This window comes from Ictidomys tridecemlineatus, unplaced genomic scaffold (genome assembly GCF_052094955.1).
Source record: "Ictidomys tridecemlineatus isolate mIctTri1 unplaced genomic scaffold, mIctTri1.hap1 Scaffold_187, whole genome shotgun sequence".
Taxonomy (NCBI): domain Eukaryota; kingdom Metazoa; phylum Chordata; class Mammalia; order Rodentia; family Sciuridae; genus Ictidomys; species Ictidomys tridecemlineatus.
The window spans coordinates 39,505-62,856 of NW_027521609.1; the positions used below are offsets into that span (position 1 = coordinate 39,505).

The 23,352-nt window shown below is 35.7% G+C and overlaps 1 protein-coding gene across 1 annotated transcript; it reads right to left on the reverse strand.

Moving 5' to 3' along the window:
- Nucleotides 1-11,589: 11,589 nt before the first annotated feature.
- Nucleotides 11,590-20,982, reverse strand: LOC144372913 (TATA box-binding protein-associated factor RNA polymerase I subunit A-like). Its single transcript, XM_078036121.1, has 4 exons — nt 20,824-20,982; nt 17,640-17,809; nt 13,306-13,419; nt 11,590-11,796 (listed from the first exon to the last, which is right to left on the reverse strand). The coding sequence occupies exons 1-4, from the start codon at nt 20,942-20,944 to the stop codon at nt 11,590-11,592; spliced, it is 612 nt and encodes a 203-aa protein (XP_077892247.1). The 5' UTR covers nt 20,945-20,982.
- Nucleotides 20,983-23,352: the final 2,370 nt, after the last annotated feature.

The window sequence follows — 23,352 nt, forward strand, 5'->3', positions numbered from 1 at the left end:
TAGTGGCTTGTGCAGGGGAAGACACTGACTGCAAAAATGGCATGAGGCAACTTTTTGGAGTGATGGAAATATTTTATATCTTAATTGTGGCAGTGGAGTGGTGTTTACAAGATTATATACATTTGACAAAATTCATCACATCACATCCATACAGTGTGTGATAATTTTTTCATGTGTGCAAATTATTCTTCAATAAACTTGAATTAAAATCCTCCTCAGGGGCTGGGATTGTGGCTCAGTGGCAGAATGCTTGCCTAGCACGTGTAAAGCACTGGGTTCAATCCACTGTGTGTATAATATATATTACACATAAATTTTAAAAATTATATATTTTTATAATTTTTAAAATATATATAATTTTAAAAAATCCTTTCTCAGATGTCTTCTCATTGCAATTAGATAGATTCAAAATACTTTTTCTTCTATTTGCCCTAACTCTTTGGTGTGCCTGAAAAATTCTTTCTCTAGGTATTTGAATGGCTGACTACATTTAGTTCAGAAGTCAATCTGTCAGAATCTTTTCCTCTAAGGAAAGTTTAAAGGTTCTTTCCTCTCCTTCAAGTCGAACTCTATCCCATTCATTGTCTTACACAGTTAGCACTTTTGTGTCTAAAATCGTTCTTCCCTCTCCTTCAAGTCCTACTCTATCCTATTTTCCTGTTTTATGTACTTAACACTACTCAAATGGTCTTACAGGTGCATTTATTTTCGTCTCCCTGCCCCCTGTCCTCATTCATCTGCAAAGGACAGTAGGGGAATGGAAACTGTCAATTGGATTCACTGCTGATTCTCCCAAAGGCATATTGTAGGCGCTGAATGAACAAATGAATAGCAGGTGACTGGATGACTGACTAACTGAAATTTAAACCAGAATTGTAAAACACTGGCACTTCTGTTTAATTGAAGCATTATGGTGCTAAGAATGTGGATCGATGATCATAATGGAGTATCTACTTAAAACATACACATCCATCATAGGCATTTGTTAAGGTCTTTCCATGTGAATGGCACTGAGTTATATGTGGAGGTCAATTATTTTGAAGGAAACAGTCTGTCAATCATTTTCACCCAATTTTTCGAACTTTCTTTGAAGAATTTCAGGGAAAAAGTCTCTTAGTTCTAACATCTGTGAGAAGCTTGTGGAGAGTGTGAGAGTAAGTCATATTTTTCCATTTGTTAGGAGTGTTTATAGATTCTTTGATAGATTTAAGAAATTTTGAAAACATGTATTATTTTCTGTAACAAATCACAATTAACATAGTAAAAACATATGTTGCTTTTGTAGGTGTATTTTAAAAAATAATAATATCCCCAACTCTATTTTTAGAAACATGAAGGGTGGCACTGCATTGGATATCTAAAAGTATGAGTAACTGGGCAGAAAACAATCACTTCACTGATGTTTAACCTGGTGACCATTTTGAGAAATGCTTATTAAAATGTTACAAATGTGTGGTATATAGTGGTTTGATATGAAGTGTCCTCTAAAAGTTTATGTGTGTGACAATGCAAGGATGTTCAGAGGTGAAATGATTAGATCATGAGAACTATAACCTAATCAGTGGATTAATCCACTGATATGGATTGACTGCATGGTAACAGTAAGCACCCTCTTCTTTTAGAATGCACCCCCTTCTTTTTGATTGCTTTCCTCCTCCATGCCCTTCCACCGTGATGTTCTGCCTTACCTTAGGCCCAGCTGTCTACGGACTGAGACCTCTGAAACTATAAGCCAAAATGCACTTTTCATTCTCTCATTATTCTTGCCAGATCTCTGGTCATAAGAATGGAAAAGCTAACTAAAATTATATACACATATATACAGAATGTGGGGTGTGTTTGTGTATTTATATCTGGTTTAGTTTTTTTTTTGAGAGGCTGCGAATCAAACCTAGGTCCTTGCACATGCTAAACATGTGCTTTGCCACTGAGCCACATCTCCATCTCTGAGCTTGTAGATTTTCATATGTAAAGAAATCTGAACCCAGACTACCTATGGGAACATAAGAGCAGTTAATAAGAAACACATACACACACACACAGCAACACAGAACTGTTCTTTATGGTGGCTATGATCTAGAACTTATTCTAGTATTTTATATTATTTTTTTGTCTTTTTATATTTTATTTTTGAAGAGCTTATCAGACCAAAAAAAATCAAGGAGGAAAAACCCTCTTCATGGATTCAGCATTGTGCTTCAGGGGCCCAAATGATTCACTGCAGTGACACCTCTCCCTTCTGGACAGTAATAGTGAGGTGGAAGCAGAAGATGCAGATGTGGATGTGACAGCAGTTTACGATGCTGTTTGTCACCTCTGCTTCAGACCCTCTCATTCCCCTTCTTCTCAGAAGTGAATAACATATTCTTAGTATATACTTAGTGACAGTGAAAATCAAACATTCCTGCGAATTATGTTTTATTTAAGTAGCACCAGATCAAGTGAAGTTACAGTAATTCTGCTGCTTCACTTATTAAATGGCATAAGTTTATTAAAATGTTCAAAGTGTCAAGTCCCAATCTTGGGACTAGGGTGTAGCTCAGTGGAAAAAATGTTAGTATAGCATGCCTGAGACCCAGGTTTGATCCCTAGAAGCTAAAAAATAATCCTAATCTTAAATATTTTGCTATAATTTCTATTTCCCTGTTAGCTAGAATGTCTGGAATTTAGCTGTATTTAGTGTCACTAGGAGACCAGTACATGGTTTCATTTAATAAGTAAAATTATTATTTTGTAACTGGTAGACATAATTTTCATTTCTTTCATTGTGAATGATAAAACAGTATGTACTTACTTTGTACTTCCTTTTTCATTTCCTATTTTATTTGATTTTCAATTCCACATATACTCGATATAATAAATCTAGAGTGCCACTATATACTTTATATTGAACCCTTTCTAAGGGATGTTTTAAACATCCTGTTGTCTAGTATTCTTTGATATAGAAATTATAGTAAAAGTAATACTTTTGTGACCCACTTCAAACAATTATCTCCTTTTTCCTGAACTCTTTTAAGTACTAAACATTTTATTCTTAGCACCCCCCAAAATACCTTGGTTTGTTAGGCCACCTCTCTGGAGTAGGCATTGCTTACTTACTTTTGCTTCTTGACTTTGACCAGAGGAGTTCTTTAAACTCTGCGGTTAGGAAGAAAACATAAAGGTTATTTGAACATGACACAGCAGAATGAAAACCATATACAGTATCTTACTCGTTCATCTCAAAGGAGTAACTAGGGCAACAAGAGAATGAGGAACATAAGAAAAATAGGTCTTACTTGCTGTCCATTTGCAACCTGGTGGGTACCAGAGTAGAGGCTTTCAAATAAAGTAAAGTAAGTCCCACTGTGAGACACACAATAGCTAGTTTCCTGTTCTCAGGTTCAATAGTTAGAAAATGCCAAAGCTGGTATCTGAGCCAACTCTGCTCAGACTAGTGCACTACAATACCTCCACTTCAGGAGATGTCTGTATGATGTACAATCACATCTTTGTACTAATATTTTTGTATATTTTCTGGTTGGGCTAGGATTTGTGTCTTTGTTTAAATGACTCTGGTCTAGGGTTATGTTCAGTGTGTCTTAAACCATTCTTGTCTGGTGCTGTCTAATATGGGGCTGATCTGTTCTCTTTATCAGGGTCTTTATAATTAATTGCAAAAAATCATCAGTCTATTTATTGGTCTACAGTAACTAGAAATCCAGGTTATAAATATGCTGCTGACAGTCTTGTTGAAAGGATGCAGCCCTCCTGAACTTTCTTCCTGTAACCTAAAGGCCTCCAGGTATTTAGCACTCTGGGAGTAATGTAACTGAGGGCTTTCAGGTCCTGAATTTCTGTTTCTGGGCTCTTTGCTTGCTGCCTTCGTGGTCAACATTCTCTTGCTTGAGGGGCTGGGGAGATTTTTTGAAGAAACAGGCACTCCTGAACACTGGGTCAGAGCTGAAAACAAATAGTTGTCATACTTCTTAGGAAGTATCACGGGAAGTATGCAGTTAAATCCCTTGTCTGGGTAATAACAGTTCTGGTTTCTATGCTTGAATCATTTTATGTCCAAGAATCATGTCAATGTTGGTTTTAAAATATGCATGACATCCAAACTGGTTGTCTAAAATTTTTCCATTGAAAGTGTTTTTCTTAACTAAATATTTCAGCATTTCCCCTCACATAGACAACAAAAAATGAGAAACTGAAGCTTATTATGAAAATAAACATTTAGACATCATCTGAAAAATCAAGATTAAATTCAAACCGATACAGTGAATAATACTTTGCTTTTTTGACAGACCTCCAAAAATTCATTTTTGACACATTCTGTCCGTATATTCCAATTTACTAATTATAACTCAATTTAAAAATTTTTTAAAGACTGCCTGCTATCTGCTTTGTCCATGAGAGTATTCCCTAACCCTCTAACCCTAACCCCCAACCCTAACCCTGAATCCTAAACCCTAACCCTAACCCCTAAACCCTATCCCCTAAACCCTAACCCCGACCTCTGACCCCTGACCCTAACCCCTAACCCTAAACCTAACAATAACCCTAACCCTAAAACCCTAACCCTAACCATAAAATCCTAACCCAAAAACCCTAACCCTAACCCTAAAACCCTAACCCCAAAACCCTAACCCTAACCCAAAAACCCTAACCCAAAACCCTAACCCTAACCCTAAAACCCTAACCCCAAAACCCTAACCCTAACCCAAAAACCCTAACCCAAAACCCTAACCCTAACCCTAAAACCCTAACCCCAAAACTCTAACCCTAAAACCCTCACCCTCATCCGAACCCTCACCCCTAACCCCTACACCCTCAATCTAAACCTTAAAGCTAAATCTAACCCCAAACCCTCACCCTCACCCTAAACCCTAACCCCAACCCCATCCCTAACCAACCCTAAGCCTTAGCCCTTGTCCCAGCCCCTAACCCCTAGCCCTAGCCCCAACCCCAACCCTAACCCATAACCTTAGCCCTAGCCCCAGCCCCTAACCGATAACCCCTAACCCTAACCCCAATCCCAACCCTACCCCTACCCCTAACCCTAAACCCTAACAACCCTAACCCTAAACCTTAAACCCTAACCCTAAACCCTAACAACCCTAACACTAACACTAACCTGAAACCCTAACCTCTAACCCCAAACCCTAACCCCTAACCCTAAACCCAAACCCTAACCCCAAACCCAAACCCATAACCCCCAACCCAACCCCAACCCCTAAACCCTAACCCTAAAACCTAATCCCACCCCTCATCCTCACCCTCACCCTCAACTTAACCCTAACCAACCCTAACCCTAACACTAAACCCTAAACCTAACTCTAAACCTAACCCTAACCACCAAAACCACCCTAACCCTAAAATCCCTAACCCTAAACCCCTAACCCAACCCCAACCCTAACCCCGAACCCTAACACTAACCCTAAACACGACCCCTGACCCTAACGCCTAACACTAACCCTAACAATAACCCTAACCCTAAAACCCTAACCCTAACCCTAAAACCCTCACCCTCATTTCTCAACCCAAAACCCTAACCCCTACACCTTCACCCTAAACCCTAAACCTAACCCTAACCCCAAACCCTCACCCCACTCCTCACCCTAAACCCTAAACCCAACCCCAACCCTAAGCCCTAGCCCTAGCCACAGCCCCTAACCCCTAGCCCTAACCTCAACCCCAACCCTAACCCCTAACCCTAACCCTAGCCCCAACCCCTAACTCTAACCCTCTAACCCTAATACCCTAACCCTAACCTTAACCCTAAACCTAACCCCAACCCTACACCTACCCCTACCCCTAAACCCTAACAACCCTAACCCTAAACCCTAACAACCCTAACCCTAACCCTAACAACCCTAAACCCTAACCCCACCCCTCACCCTAATCCTAACCAACCCTAACCCTAAACCCTAACCCCCTAACCCTAACCCCCTAACCCTAACCCTAACCCCCAACCCTAACCCTAACCACCCTAACCCTAACACCCTAACCCCCACCCCCTAACCCTTAACCCTTAACCCTAACAATTTTCTCCATTAAATTTCCTCCTGATCAATAAAGATAATTAGAAATGCAATCTCGCATAGGCTTAAGACAAAAATAAAACCAATACAATTTTATGAAAAGTCTAATTACCTCTACATAACTCTTCACAACAGGGTCCCAAACTCCAGGAGTTTTAATCAATCCACAAATATTTACAGATGTCTTTCAGCTGTCACTGAGCATACTTTGAGTTGCTGAACTGTATGCATAATCATTTTCATCTGCCCGAAGAGAAAATATTTTTTAAAGTCATTTGGTGAAGGCCAAGAGTTCAATACCCAGCATCACAAAAAAACAAAAAAGAGAGAGAAAAGTCGTTTAGTATTGAGAACTTCTGTTAAGACAATAGTAAACTGAGCTATTGTTAAAAGAATAATACATCATGCTCAAGTGGGATCTACTCTAGGAATGCAAGGTTGGCTTAACAACTGAAAATCTATTAATGTAAATAAAGATCTACTGATCTAAACCAAATCAGCAGACCAAAGAACAAAAACTACATGATCATCTTGTGACCATGGACAATCTAGGAACTTTCCACAATCTGATTAAACAGTATCTATGAAAAACCCACAGTAAACATGAAATTTAATAGTGATAGATTGGATGCTTTTTTCCCTAAAATCAAGAACAAGATAAGAATGTCCCCTCTCACTATTTCTATTCATTATACTGGAGGTTTTAGCAAAGGCTTTCAGCAAATTATAGAAAAAAACGTCTAGACTGAAAAGGAAAACTATATTTTCTGTCTAGAAAATTCTAAAATTCCATTAAAATTTATTAGAATTAATAAATGAATTCATCAATGTTGCCAGGTACAAGATAAATACAAAAAAATTAAATTTACAATGAAGAAGCAAACAATGAAATTAGGAAAACAATGCCATTTGTAAAAGCATCAAAAACTAAAAATAAAAGATGTAAGTTTTATGAAAGAGATGAAAAGTTCCATCTGAAAAGTAATATTGTTGAAACAAATTTCAAAAGACCCAAATAAATATAAAGACACCTCAGATACACAGGTTGGAAGACCACTATTGTTAAACTAGTCTACAGAGTCCTATAATTCCTATCAAAACCACAGGTAATCTTTTTGTATAAATGGACAAGCTAACTATAATTTATATGAAAATCCCAGGGACTGAGAATAGAATACAAAAATTTTTAAAAGAACAAAGTTGGAAGATTTATTTATTACAAAGCTACAGTAAGCAAGACAGTATGATATAGGTGTAAGGAGGAAAATACATAGATCAATGACAGAAAATTGAGTGTAGAGAAACAACACCTTCATGTTTATGGTATCTGATTTTCAAGAAGGGTACCAAGACAATTCAGTAAGAAAATACTTGTTTTCAACAACTATGTTGGCACAACTGGACATTCACATGCATAATAATTTAGTTAGATTGTTTCCTAACTCATATCACACACAAGAGTTAACTCAAAATAGATTAAAGACCTAAATGCTAGAGTTAAAATTATAAAACTCTTGTAAGTGAAAATCTTTGTGTCTTTGAAGTGGGCAATGGTTTCTTGGATATGCCATCAAAACCATAAGCAACAAAAGCAAAAGCACATAATTGGACTTCATCAAAATAAAAAAAAATTGTGTGTTTCAAAGGACATCAGCAAGCAAGTAAAAAGGCAAACTACAGAATAGGAGAAAATATCTCCTATTAAGAGACTTCTGTCTAGAACATATAAAGAACTCATGACCCAATAACTAAAAATTAATGGTTTAATCAAAGTGTATGCAAAGATAAAAATTATTCCAAAGGCATACAAATGGCTCACAGGCACATAAAAAGAGCTCAACATAATTAGTCCCTATAGAAATGCAAATTAAAATCACAGATACCATGGACTTTAGTACCCTTCCATTGATAATGGTGGTAATTTAAAATAGTGCAGCTATTTTGGAAAACAATCTAGTGCTCCTTCCAAAGGTTAAACATAGTTATATAATCCAGAAATCTCAGTCTTAGGAACATATTCAAGAAAAATAAAACTGTACATAAATATTCACAGCAATATTATTCAAAAAGTAGAAACCACCCAAATGTCTATCAATTGATAAACGTGGAATGATTAAATGTGGTATCTCTATACAATGGCATGTTATTTAACAACAAAAAGGAATGAAATACAGTTACTTGCAACCTTAAAATCATTATGCTAAGTGAGCACATATTGTACAAATGGTTCCACTTGCATGAGATTCCCAGAATAAATAAATCTCTAAAGATATAAAGTAGATTAGTGGTTGCCTAGAAGCTTACGAAGAAATGGAGAGTTCAGGGTTTCTTTCTGAGGTGATGAAAATGTTCCAAATTTAATTGTGGTAAAGATTACTGGGCAACTCTATAAATATATTAAAAACTATATGCTTTAAGTGGGTATGTTTATGTGGCATATAAACTATATTCTCAATTTTCAATAAAGCTATTATTTTTTTTAAATATGATACCACTATACCCAATAAACTAACAGATATAAAAAAATTCTGAAATTAACAAATGTTAAGGAACATATTGACAAAAGAAAACCCTAATCAGATTACCAGTGGAATATAAATTGGCACTACTTTGGAAAGAGTTTAGCATATTATATATTGCCATGGTTTTTGTTGCCCAAAGACACACTATGATTACTGGCTTGGGCCTCAGTGTGGTACTATGGGAGATGAAAACAGTGGGGGATGGAGCTTTGTGGGAGGTCCTCAGGTCCTCAGGCTAATTCTCATGTAGCCTCCTGTGTTCTAACAAGAGGATTGTTAGAACAGAAACAGCCTGGCTCCACCCTCCTTTTCTGTGGCACTCATATTCAAGATGTGACCACTTGCTTCTACCTACTGTAGAGCCACCCAATCTTGGACACTGAATCTCCAAAACTATGAACTTAAATAAACCTTTTCTCTTTGTAAAGTTAGCTTCCTAAGGTATTTCATACATTGACAAAGATGCATATACTTTATGACAATTCTACTCCTAGCAATGCATGCTTATGAAGGGTTAATTTCAAAGGAGCATTAAACTATAATACACTAAAGGCCATCAATAACAGAAAGAATAATTAGTGCGATAACATACATTTTTTAGCAGTAAAAATAAACTAGAGTTATATTCAACAATACAATTGTCTTAAACCAATGTTGAATAAAATATGCAAGGCCCCAAAAATAAACACAGTAAAAAAATTATATATAGCCAAGAAATTCACATATAAGCAAAACCAATTTTGTTTACCATTTAAAGAAAAGCAAGAGAATGAAAACCCTAAAAGACCTTACAATGATTTTCGTGATACAGAATGGGATGAAGTATGATCAGGAAAGCATACATAGAAAACTTTTACATTAAGGTGACAGCAATGCTGTGTTCCTTAATCTGGATAGTAGTTAGAGGAATGCAACTTTAAATTTATGCATTACAGCACTCATTTATTTCATATGTTTTTCTTGTCTACATTATATTCCATAACATTAAGGTTTAAACAGCAACAACTAGTAGAAGCATAACATAATACCACAATAAAAACAGGTGTTGATATTCTTTTCTAAGTGAACCAATATGGACTCCATATTGCTTTATACAGTATCTCACCTTCATCTCTTATAGCCAGAGAACAAAATGTCAGTTGCATAAAAGTACTGAATCTAGTCATGAGAGTGACAGTCTAAATGTCATATTACAATTGCTTTAGTCAAATATTTGCTCAAGATTTTTCTAACCATGTGTAATAAAAAAAGTAAATAATGATTGTAAAACTCACCTAATAAATTAATATCAACAAGCCTTTTTAAAAGGAAAATTTATACCAGAAATGACAGCAAGGTTAAAATAGAGGAAAAAAGAAAATTATATCAGAAATGATAGCAAAGTTAAAAGAAATAGAAGACAAACACGTGACATCAAAAGATGGCTTAATCTAAATAAGAAGATACAGCATAAAATATACCTGAAAAAACTTAGAACAATTAAAAAGCAAGAGATGAAAAGCCAAATGACATAAGCTGAACAGGCAGCTGATATAGAAGGTTTAAAGTATTATGAATCAGGTGCCAGGGCAGGTTTTGAAGAATCTTAAAGGACAGAGGGTATGATAGATGAAGAAACTGCAAAAATGTCACAAGATTAACATTAGGGCCTTCGAGAAGAATCTTGGGAGACAAGAAGAGGTAACACAAGAAGGAGGATGGGAACCGAGATTGGTGAAATCTACATGCCTAGGGACAAAAGAAATATTACTTACTACATAAGGATAATAAGGAAATAGTGTTTATCACCTATAAGGTGATAAATACCAGGGCTAAAATTGGGATGAAGGATGTGAAAATAGAAAATACTTAATTCTAGAGAAGCTATGGAGGAAAACTACACAAGGGAAAGAAAAGTGCAGAGAATCATGTAGCTTCAAAGAATGTATACCTGGGAGTAGGAGAGGATGATATCACCGAAGAAGGTTAAGAGAAGGGGAACTCAGCCTGAGAACTGAGTGCTCAATTTTTGGTATGGCCAGTAAATCAAAAAAATTGCATTTTAACCTTTGTACAGAAATTACTTTTTATCTTGCCGTATTCTTTAAACGTTATTCTGGGGAACAATAATATGGAACACACTAAACTCTACTCTAAACACACAAGAAGAAGAGTTTATTACATGCAATAATGGCTGCTAAAGAAAATTTATAACCTTTCTCATAAATTCAAAGACTCTCTCCTAGATCAAACTCCAACCAGCTCCTCTAAGCCTAGTCCCTCTTTGGACTATGCCCCAATCCTGGCCTACCTATAAAGACTTTAAGAAACACTATTTCTTCTTTTTTAAAAAATATTTTTTAGTTATAGATGGATGCAATATCTTTATTTCATTTTATTTATTTTTATGTGGTGCTGAGGATTGAACCCAGTGTCTCACATGTGTGAGGCAAGTGCTCTGCCACTGAGCCACAACCCCAGCCCCAAGAAACACTAAGATAATTTCTAATGCGAGGCTATATCCCTAGGATAACCTTAGGGCTCCTTAAATGGTATACTCAAGGCTGCCTAAAGAATTTAGTTTGTTCTAGCCAACACTTCTAAAGATAGGGCTCCTGACTCTCTGTGGGAGAGTATATGCCTCACTTGCATAAACCCAGTTAGTAAATCCAGATGGGTTTCACATGGACTGCCCTTCTTTAGAATTTTTCACTTTTCTTACTCTACTCAAGGCACTGTCATCCCCCCAACTTTTCTATTTAAGACACTGAATCACCTCTATACAAACTGCAATGGAGCTTAGCTCCTAACCTACTGAATGTGTTTTGACCACTGAGGTCCAGCTGTTTACCTGTGACCAAAATTTTAAAAATCATTAAAATGGTCATGAATTTAGCAATAAATCATCTCATTTATGACCTAGAAGTTTTATGATATATCAGAAATATCATAAAGGATGATCAAGAATTTATCTGAATGAAGTCAGTAGATAGATTACTAGATTACTCCTTAAGATCCCTTCTGCTCTTCAGTCTCTTCACCATAAGAAAATAATTTATTCATATTCACTCATCAAGCTTTGACAATTCAGCTTTCTTTTTGGACCATGTATAATACTGCAAAAGCCCTTTGTAGGCCTGAACAAGGTTGATTAATATTTCCTGGGAAGACGATTTTTCACCATATCTCCATGTCTCTGCCTGACTTAGATTTCTGTTTGCATCCTCAAGCATTCCATGATGCATAAGGTACAATGCATGTTGTAAGGAGATCTGCACCAGTAATAAGAAAAAGCACACTGTCACTGAAGTCATTAAGATAACCATTACTCAAAAAACACAGTAAATATATGATGGACTAAGTCCTTGATTGGATATGAAAGATAAGACACTGTCCCTGTCATCAACAATTTCAACCTAACAAAGAAGACAGACAGATGAAATGACACTATGTAAATGAAAGCTATGTAAACTTACAAACAGAAGACAGTACAATAGTGAAAAAACAACAATAAAAAACAGGGGTTTTGAAGACAGTGACCTGGCTCATATGCCAATTAAATGCTAAATAAATCTGAATAACTAATTCGTCCTTTTGTCTGACCTGTTTTATGAGGCAATTCTTAATCCTTCAGAAGGGTGTTGTTAGGATTAAATGAGATTTAATATTAATTTAAAAAATTAAATGAGATTTAACTTTTGCATACTACTAATTCCTAGTTTGGGCTACAGTAGACAACCAATAATATAACTATTTTAAATATATTAAATCAGCTCAAAAGAAAACACCTTAACAGGGAGTGTTGGAGAATGATGTCAATTCCAATGGAAAGGAAAGTGCATGCTTCCACTTATCTAAAACATCTAGAATGGGCATATTCATAAAAACAGAAAAGATATTAGAGACTGTCAGTAGCATGGGGAGGAGGAGAAAATGGGAAACTATTGCTTAATAAATATAAAGATTCTATTTGGAGTGATGGAAATGTTTTAGAAATAGTGGTGATAGTTTACAACATAGTGAATATAGTTAATACCACAGAACTGTATACTTAAAATGGTTAAGATAGCATGGTCCATTATATACAACCACAATTTAAAATTCCAGAAAACAGGAAAAGTAAAAACAAAACAAAATTTAAAACTAGCTACAAAGTAAATATTTTAGGCTTTGCATGGCACATGACTTCTTCATAATTACTCATTTTCATTAAAAAACAGCTATTGACAATATGGAAATGAATGTGTGTGGCTGTATTCCAGTAAAACCTTATGGCCTTGAAAAATAATTAAAAGCAAATTATAAAATTTTATTGAAAAGTGTTCTGTTAGTTAAAGAGAGAGAGAAAGAGAGAGAGAGAGAGATAATCTTGAAAATGTCTCAGCCCTTTTGGTAATACTTTTAATAAAACATTAACTTGGAGACAAGGTTCAATGCAAATAGGAATTAAAATGTTTTTACACATTCAAATTCCCCACTTGTTTCGCTTTTTCCAAAAATACCAACTCAGCACAAATAACTTGGGCAAACAGTAGAAGCACAACTTCAACATCTGATGGACTGGTTTTGGCAACCAGAGATAAACAAAGAGGAGGTATTTCCCATCAGACAACATGGAAGGTGATCAGAAACTAAGGAATGGCTGGCACAACACTGCTTTCTTTCTTATTTATCCCAGTATCTTACCCTTTCTTCATTATTGTTTAATTTACACTGATACAAACAATTCAGAAAACAATATGAACACTGGAAATATAAGTTCACAAAGTCTATATTCTTACCTTTACATAATTCAGGACACCAATATTTTTCATCCGGTCAGCAAAGGTATTGAAAGTCTCCACATTGCTTTTGGGATGATAAAAGAGAATTTCACTTCCAAGTCTCCAAGTAACCTGTCAAAGCAGAAATTATTACCCAATGTAAAGTCCAACCCTGCTTTTATTCTATTTTTCCTGTAAGTTTTGTTTTTCTGGTTACATATAAAAACAACCTAAAATTCCTTTCCCTAGATATCATAATTGTCTATGTTATCGTACTTTACCCAGTAAAAATAAAGTTAGATCTCGCATAACAAAATCTTTTCAATACTAGTTTTTAAATTCTAGGTAAGTATAACAGTGCCATTATTAGATTAGCAGTCTAAAAGAGGAAGAGGCAGTTAAGATATTATTAAGTATAAAAATTAATTAGTATAGGAAGAATAAGTCAGAAACTAGGTTTTGGTAATATTGGCTTCTTAACTGGTCTCAACCTCATCTTTATTCTCAGCAAAATGAGTGCAACAGACTAGTTTCTTAAGATCTTATCAATATTGAGTATATTTATTCCAATATTTACAACACAAATTTAAGAACTGTCATCAAATATAAACAAATTTTAATAAAAAATATTTTCTCTTCAGATCACCAATCCTGGTGAAAGAACTTGGGAGTTCTTTTTTCATGGAAGCAAATGTCCATTTCTCTTACCCCCATTTAAAGTACTTCAACCATACCAACTTTAAAGTGAACTTCAAAGTCAATTAGTTCTAGAAGGCACACATTGGTTGTTTGGTACAATAACTTCATATTTCCAATTAAAAAAAAAACAACACAAGGGCTGGGGATGTGGCTCAAGCGGTAGTGCGCTCGCCTGGCATGCGTGCGGCCCGGGTTCAATCCTCAGCACCACATACCAACAAAGATGTTGTGTCTGCCAAGAACTAAAAAATAAATATTAAAAAAATTCTCCCTCTCTCTCTCTCTCTCTCTCTCTCTCTCTCTCTCTCTCTCTCTCTCTCTCCCTCTCCTCTCTTAAAAAAAAATAATAAAAATAAATTTAAAAAAAACAACACAACAGGGCTGGGGCTACAGCTCAGTGGTAGAGCGCTTGCCTTCCATGCATGATGCACAGGGTTCAATCTTCAGCACCACATAAAAAATAAACAAATAAAGGCATTCTGTCCATCTGCAACTACAAAAAAAAAAAAAAGATCACGACTTTATTGTAGAATATCAAAAGTAGCATTGAGGAGCTTAAAGAAACTTATAGAGGGCTGGGGAGTAGCACAGTGGTAAAAGCATGCCTAGCAAGGCAGGTACTAGGTTTCATCCCCAGCACCACCAAAACAAAAACTTAAAGATTATCCATTATCTATAGTTATCTACAGTTGTTCTTAAACCCAGTCATAAGAATTACCTGGGGCACCTATTAAAAATAAATATTCTAAGCCACCATGCCCGTAATCCTAGCAGCTTGGGATGCTGAGGCAGGAGATCATGAGTTCAAAGCCAGCCTCAGCCATTCGGCAAGGTCCTAAGCAACTTAGTGAGACCTTGTCTCAAAATAAAACATAAAAATGGCTAAGCCAGTGGTTAAAAGCCCCAGGAGTACAGTACCAAAAATAAATATACATGCGTACATATGTATGTATATGTGTGTGTGTGTGTGTGTGTGTGTATAGAGAGAGAGAGAGAGAGAGCACGCGCGCGCGCATGCAATAGATAGACAGGGTTTCACTAAGTTGCTGAGGTTGGTCTTGAACTTGCAATCCTCCTGTCTCAGCCTCGAGCTGCTTGGGATTTCAGCTGTACTCCACAGTGACTGATGGAATCTGTATTTTTCAATACATGCCCTAGGTAGTTCAAAAGGATTCAAACAAGTATCTGGAAGCCACTCATTTAATTTCTTCATTTTATAAAACAAAATCTGGACAAAAGAGAGGTATATAATGTCTCTCTGTAGGGGCTGGGGATTTGGCTCAAGTGGTAGCGAGCTTGCCTGGCATGCGTGTGGCCCAGGTTCGATCCTCAGCACCACATACCAACAAAGATGTTGTGTCCGCCGAGAACTAAAAAATAAATATTAAAAATTCTCTCTCTCTCTCCTCTCTCACTCTCTCTTTAAAAAAAAAAGTCTCTCTGTAATGTAAATCATTACTAATGATTTACAGATATATGTAACTTTAGTCCCTAAATTAAAATTTGTCAATAATTATATTTTCTTTTTACACACACACACACACACACACACACACACACACACACACACACACCAAGTAGCATGTATGTACTATTTGGTATTTTTGGTTTTGGCTCCATTAGATTGATGCACTGGTTACTATATTAGTAAAAGCACCTGAAATAGTCAAGTAAAGTTATTTGTGGAGAAACTGCTTTTTACTAAACAAATTTAGCAGTATATGCCAGGCAACCTTTCAGGCACTGTTTTACCCCTTCCCTCAGAAATGTACATTTGATATGGAGAGACACACAAGACACAAGAAAAATAATTATATTGACAAATATTACTGGAAAAGCGTGAGAAGGACATGGAGTTCAAGAGTGCCAGTACAAAGTAGGAATAAGAAAGCAAGAAATGCAGTTGTAATTTTAAATAATCAAGGTAGACCTCACAGAAGTCAAAGAAAAGTGGTCATACAGAAGGGCAGACATGATGATAGCTGAAGAAAGATCTTTCCAAGTAAAATAAATAAATAAATAAGGTAAAGATTGAGGCAGAATATGCCTGGCTTATTCTAATAAGAGCAAGGCTAGTAAGACTGGAAAAGAAAATACAGGTGAGCAAGTAACAGGAAATGAGATTAGGAAAACAAAAGGTCAAATGGGAATGGGTGAGCACATCACACAGGAACCCTGATTACAGTGTTTTCAGCAGAGGAGTGAATGAGGTCTTAAAGTTTTAAAAGGTTCACTCTACATCATTAGACATTAGGAAAACAAAAATCATTTTAAAACCATGATAAGATATCACTTTAAAACCACCAGGATGACTAAAATTAAAGAGAAACAACAAGGCACAGGTGTAGAGAAGCTGGAACTTTCAAATATTACTGATGGAAATATAAAATGGTGGAGTCACTTTTGAAAATAGTCTGGTAGTTTCTTGAGAAGTTAAATACAATTACCACATGATCTAAATTTCTACTCTAGGAATATACCCAAGAAAAGTCAAAACAAACATCCACAAACACTTGTGCATGAATATTTATAGAAGCATTATTCACAATAACCAAAAAGTATAATCAACCCAAATGTCTAACAAACTGATGAATGGATATATAAAATGTGGTATGTCCATATAAAATATTTGCCAATAAAAAGGAAAAAGCACGAATATTTTTACTACAACATAAATGAACCTTGAAAACATTTTACAGAGTAAAAGAAATCATTCACAAATGACCATTACATTATAAGATTCCATTTATATAAAATGTCCACCATAGAAAATAGTAGATTAGTAGCTTCCAGGGGCTATGAGTCAGTAGAGAAGCAATGAGGAAAGACTGCAAATAGGTATAGGTTTTCTTTTTGTAGAAAAGGAAACTATCCTAAATTTAAATTGTGGCTAATGTTTGCACAACTCTGTGAAAATATTTAAAATATTAAATTGTACAAGTCAGTGAATTGTATGGTTTGCTAATGTCTCCATAAAGCTATTTTTAAAAAAGACAAAAAGAACACTCTGGTTGGAGAAAAAAACTTTCAAGTTTTGTTGAACGAGAGTACAAAACAGGTGCACAACCTGTGGAGTAAGTGAAAATTAAAATGATTTCTAATAAAAAAAAAAAAAGAATTAACACCTTTGTAGATGAAAGGTGTTGAGGGTTCCAGCTTCTCTACACCCTTGCCTTATTGTCTCTTTTTGATTTTAGTCATCCTGGTGGTTTTAAAGTGATATCTTATCGTGGTTTTAAAATTTTTGTTTTCCTAATGTCTAATGATGTAGAGTGAACCTTTTAAAACCTTAAGTCCTCATTCACTCCTCTGCTAAAAAACACTGTAATCAGGGTTCCTGTGTGATGTGCTCACCCATTCCCATTTGATCTTTTCTTAACCTCATCTACAAAGGTGTTAATTTTACCCTATACCGAGGGTAAAATAATACAAGGTAAGAAGGAATTATTATTGGAATGAATGAATACTGGGAAATTTGAGAATGCACAACTCAAGACTATTTTTAGTCTTGATATAATTTCTACATCCAACATTACTTTTAGCAGCTTTTAGTAAATTCAGTTTGAAATCCCCCTAAAGCTTTGTGAATGGAGCTAGAGGCAAAATCTTTCAGAAATCTGCTGTTTCTTTCAGCAGACTCACACTTTGTTTACCTCTGGTGCAGCATGCTTTTTGTAGGTGTCTGAATCTTTCAAGATCTGCAAACAGCTGTTCATATACTCTGCAGCTTGCTGCCACTCGTGCTTCAGAAGGGCTTCTTGGATAAAATTTAAACAAGCACTTGTTGTCTGAGCAAAATCTTTCTTCTTTTTCCCTCCAGTCACTGTAAAGATGAAGGATAAGGGTCACCCAGTGACTCCAATTCAACTATTACAAAAACTTAAGTTCTGATAAATAGAACAGTAGGTATTACTTGACCCAGTCCATCCCCAAGTATCAAAGTCAACTTCATTTGAAACAAACTCTTACACACATACTGTTTTTTAGCAAATTTCTAAAAATCTAAATTACATTCTTGGGCTACTACAATCACCAGATCCTTCAAATCTCATTCAATAATCTTTTTGTCTTGGCATTAAGCAATTTTTTGAACAAAAGAGTAGAAAACAAGTACACAACCCATGGAGGAAATGAGGAGAATCTCTCAATAAGATCCCCCAAAGCACAAGCCCTGGTAATTAGAATAGGTAAAAATCACCAGTCACCCTATGCAAGCACAGTCTTTATTATCCACCAATATTCTGAAAATTCCAAATAAACTTGTTTATTTTTACAGTACTAGGGATTGAACCAGGAGTATTCTACCACTGCTGAGCAGTTATAGTCTTTCCTTCTTTCTTTCTTTTTTTTTTTGTTAGACAGGTCTTGCTAATTTACTTGCCTAGGCTGAATCTCAAACTTGCCCTCCTCTTGCCTCAGCTCCTAACTATCTGAGAATACAGGCATGTGCCACCTCACCTAGCTAGGCTTTTATATTTTAAGTACCAATTTCCCAGTAACACAATGATATTAAATGCACACGAAATTAAAACAGCTATAGACATTAGCATTTGTATCCCTTAAGTATTAGCAATTCCCTTAAGGATATCTGGACTTAGTTAACAACCTCATTATATAAGTGACTGGTTACTATGCTTTCCTTCCTATACAACTACCAGATCCCTCTAGGCTAGCAGTCTTCTAGCTGGGTACCCTTAGCCCTGCAAATACAATAGACCAATAGGTCCTCTTAAAGCAAAGATCCTCTTAAAGCAATCAATCTGCAGATTCTACCTCCTTGTATATTGTTTCCTGAAATTAATCTCCTAGAGTGCTATGCCCATAATCAAGGTCTCACAATCAAAATCATTACATATTACCTGAAGGTATTTTCAACACATGATGAAAACTGAATGATTCTAATATTTACTTTTGCAAGTCAAGTGATTCCCAATTCTTTTATCAAAACTGTAGAATGTTCTAATAATTTTAAATAGAACATGTAATTTTTTGTGAGTAACTCATGAGTCGAAGATCTGATACTTGCTTAACTAAACTCCATTCTACTTCCCTATGTGACTAAAGTTTCTCAGAGTTTACATTCATTAAAATATAGAATTAATGCCAGATGTTTTCTCATTCTAAAGTTAACATTCTTAATGATACATGAAGTAACTGGGCTAAGATTAAAAAATTAAAATTTACTTGAATACTTAAAACACATATCTCAACCCACAAGAAATTTTAAAACTTAAAAAATTTATAGGACGTTAAAATTAAGTGCAAATACAGACATACTTTTACTGTAAAATGTACTACAAAAACAGGAACAATACAAAATTTCCATTTATAAAAAGTTTTTTCATTGAATGTTTTAAGGTTGGCAATGGAAGGACATTACATCTCTGCTATTTAGATTCTACCAGATCTACTTTTTAAAGTAATTTAATTTAATGTAATTAAAACACCATCATGTGCTGGAAATTTATCTCTTGCAACTGATAAACTTTTTAGAAGACAAATTTTTAAATTTTTTAAATTGTGCAAAGTAGGACACAGATTAAAAAAAAGAAATATTACAGTGGAAAAGGTCAAAGACTATATTGATCTAGGTACATATAAATCACTAATAAGGTACATATAAATCACCTTGGGATCTTGAGCCTGGCTACTGTATGTGGTTCTGAAACTAGCAACATTAGAATCACCTAGAAGCTAATTAGAAATGCAGACTAATATGCCCCATCCAGATCTCCAAATCAGAGACTTCATTTAACAACATCTATACTCAAGCTGTTCAATCAGCAACAATCCCTGGCAACTAGCCCAGAAAACTAACAAAACACACTTTCCTTGAAATATTCTTTGTTCATCTAAAAGAATATTAGACTCAGGTTAAGTTCCCTTCATCTCAGTGGTTAGAAGTGAATGCTCTAAAATCAGATACACATGATTCCTAATAGCAATACTTAAGAGTATAAGTTTGAGAAACTCAGTTTCTTCATACTAAAATGCCTAGCACATAAATTTACTGAGGATTAACTGAGATCATCAAATAAAAAGAGTAAAATTTTTTTTAATGGGAGCTAAACTTTAGGATTCTTCATTGAAATAACTCATACCTATTCTAAACTGAGAATATTAGTTACTTTTTATCTTAATCTAAAAATTTCTGGATTGTACAGAAAAACAGCCACCTTTTCATCTGATTAATATCACTTGACCAGCAAGATTCATTGCAGTGATATGTCGGGTGGCAAACTAAACAAGAAAGACAAATGCCAAAGTGAATTTGGAATTAATCCTAGGATCCAAGGAATCACTGTCAAAGGGGAAAGAAGGCTGGGATAAGAAAGACATTTTGATGCAATAAAGAAAGTGTTGATTCAAACGTATTCCTGGGGCTATACCACCCAACATGGCAATGTACAAATAACTGATTCTTGTATATATCTTTAAGAAATGTATCCTATAGAAAATTTTGCTTGTATTTACATTAGATAAAAATAAGGAAAAATATTATTTTTTTGAAAGCTATGTGCTTCTCAAAAGAAGAGACTATATCTTTTTCATGTATAAGTCCCCAATATTTTAGACTTATATATTAGATATTAGTGCTCAGAAAGCACTGCTGAAAAAAATGTGGCTGCAACATAATATAGACTGTATATTAATTCAAAAGAAAAGGATTCCAGAACAAAAAAGAGTATTTCTTATGATTCCCTTTCTGCTTATAGTCAGAACAAGAAAACAACTTATATATTCTTAAAAACTAAACCAGCATGGTTCATTTTGTATACATATTGAATCTACTACTTCCTTGCACTAAAGTTAAAATGGTTCTGTTATTTTACTTACCTACAGTTTCTAAATGCTTCTGAAGCCAAGGAAAATACATTCCTGTACCAGTGAGCACAGATGTTTCCACCTGGTCATCCTCTGAAATGGTCTTTGTCAATTCTTCACTGAAATCACTCATACTTATTACAAACTGAGAATATCAGTTACTTTTGGTATATCTTAATCCACAAGGTTCTGAATTGTACAGAAAAACAGCCAATAATAAATATGACTTGAGCAGCAAGATCCATTGCATTGTAGGTTTTTTAAAATTATATATATATTTTAGTTGTAGATGGACACAATACCTTTATTAATTTATTTATTTTTATGTGATGCTAAGGATTGAACCCAGTGCCTCACACATGCTAAGCAAGCACTCTACCCATTTAACAACTCCAACCTGCAACTGGCAGTTCTTTTAAAGTAAAGAATAAATTTGCCAAGGCCTGTAATCTGTTCAGCTCAGTAGGCTAAAGCCAGGTGGATCACAGTTCAGAGCTAACCTCAGCAACTTAGCAGGGCCCTACGCAACTCAGTAAGACCCTGTCTCTAAATAAAATACAAAATAAGGCTGGGGGAAGTGGCTCAGTGGTTAAGTGCCCCTGGGTTCAACACCTGGTACCCCCCACACACACCCAATAAGCATTTAATTATGTCAGAAGCAGCCAAAATAAATAATCCATTACTCAACTTTTACTATGTTTCAAGCACATAAAGATATTTCCCCTTAATTTTAAAAAATTCAAGCCTAGAGAAAGAAACAACAAAATGCAAATAACAAATACAGAACAAATAGTAGTAGCTAATATTTATTGGATCTTTACTACATACCTGGTCTATTATTTAATTTGGGGCTAGGGATGTAACTCAGTGGTAAAGTGCCTGACTAGTATGCATGAGGCCCTGGGTTCTATCCCTCCCACACAGCATCACACACACTCACACTACATACTAATTGATTTCTTCCACATTATGTTGAAAAAAACTAAGGGAGTGAAATTATGAAACTTGTCCAAGGTCACATACACACACACAAAATGAGGACAAGAAAATTCAGAGAACATAAAACTACTAGGCATGACTAGAACTAGGACAAGAGATAGGTAGGAGGCAATGATATTGCAGGTGGCAAACGAAACTAGAAATACAAATGCAAAAGCGAGTTTGGAATTAATCCTCAAGAGGCTTAGTGTCTCTCTCCCTCATTTCCCACATCGACCCAAGCATTAAAGCTTCTGATCCTACCACCTAGAATTTCTACAATATTTCCTCTTCTCTGGAATTCTACAACACCCTGAAATTGTGTTAATCACTGCATTAGCTTTCTAACTAGTTACCCTGCCTAAAATACTGCTTTTCCACATTACTACCAGAATTAAATCCTTTAAAGTCAATTTCCGGGGTTAAACACCTAAGTTTGAAATAATATGTGACTCTGAATGCGACCCAGAATGTACTTTGAGGAGTTATAACACAAATTCTCTTTTCAAATCCTCAAAAACCAGAATCAGTAACACATGGTTGCCACAGTAACCAAAGCTTCTCCAGCTGGCTCTCATTTCCCAGAACCCAAGGTTTTAGAGCATAAGGGGAAAAAACTCGGAAGGAAAACACGGGTAAATCCAAGCACACCCTTTTTGTCTTCTAAACAAGTAAGCTCGCAATTATACTCGCAGCACTCACCCACCTACCGCGGGGCTCTGCAGGAAACCGCCTCCACTCCAGAAGAAAGCTCTCACCGGAAATTGTTAGCGTGCGCTTGCTCTGAGCATGCCCCAAAAACCTGCCTTGGGAGCATGCGCAAAACCTAGCCCCGCCCCAACTCCTCCTTTGAAGGTTGGAACGAAGTTGCCCGCCCCTTGAGCTGGTACTGGCTAATGGAAGTGAACCAAGAACTGACTATAGGCTGCTGCCTTCCCATTTGTTTGGCCAGAGATTTGCATCATTCTGTCTCATCCAGAAGGTGTAAGATTGCCATTGCAAATAGAGATTGTGGAGAGGGGACGGCAGCTGGACTAGGGGAGTAAGATGTCACTTTACCTAGTGGTCCTTTGGATTTTGCTTCGCTTTCCGACGGGAGTGGTGGTGCACACCTGTAATTCCAGTAGCTCAGGAGGCTGAGGTAGGAGGATTTTGTCAGTTCTACCTTTGGTTAAACAATCCCTGCGAAAGGAAACCACATAAGCAGTAATAAATACCTAGAGCAAAGGACTCATCAGGTTATGTAAAGCCAAATCATAGAATAAGGAAAAAATAACAAAGAATTTTTATTTTAAACCATTAAGTTTATTACACAGTTAACTAAAACACACAGTGCATCTGTTTCTACCTGATGGATCATCTCCTTTTATCCTGAAGAGGTTCTTTTAGCATTGTTAATAGTAGAGACTTATTGGTATTGAATTTTCTTACTTTTTATTTATTTTAAAATGTCTATTCTGCTTTCAGTTTTGAAGAGATATATCCTGGATTAGCAGTTTTTGTCTTCTAGCACCTTAAACCTTTCCATTAACTTTAACCTCTCATTTCTGATAAGAAGCCAGC

Bases quoted from the DNA above. Each gene is read 5' to 3' on its own strand.
- LOC144372913 (XM_078036121.1), bottom strand. From the start codon at position 20,944: ATGAGTGATTTCAGTGAAGAATTGACAAAGACCATTTCAGAGGATGAC. The intron at 13,420-17,639 runs GTAAACAAAGTG...CTGCTTTGACAG, and splicing joins AAAAGCATGCTGCACCAGAG to GTTACTTGGAGACTTGGAAG. The intron at 11,797-13,305 runs GTAAGAATATAG...TTACTGGTGCAG, and splicing joins GTGTCCTGAATTATGTAAAG to ATCTCCTTACAACATGCATT.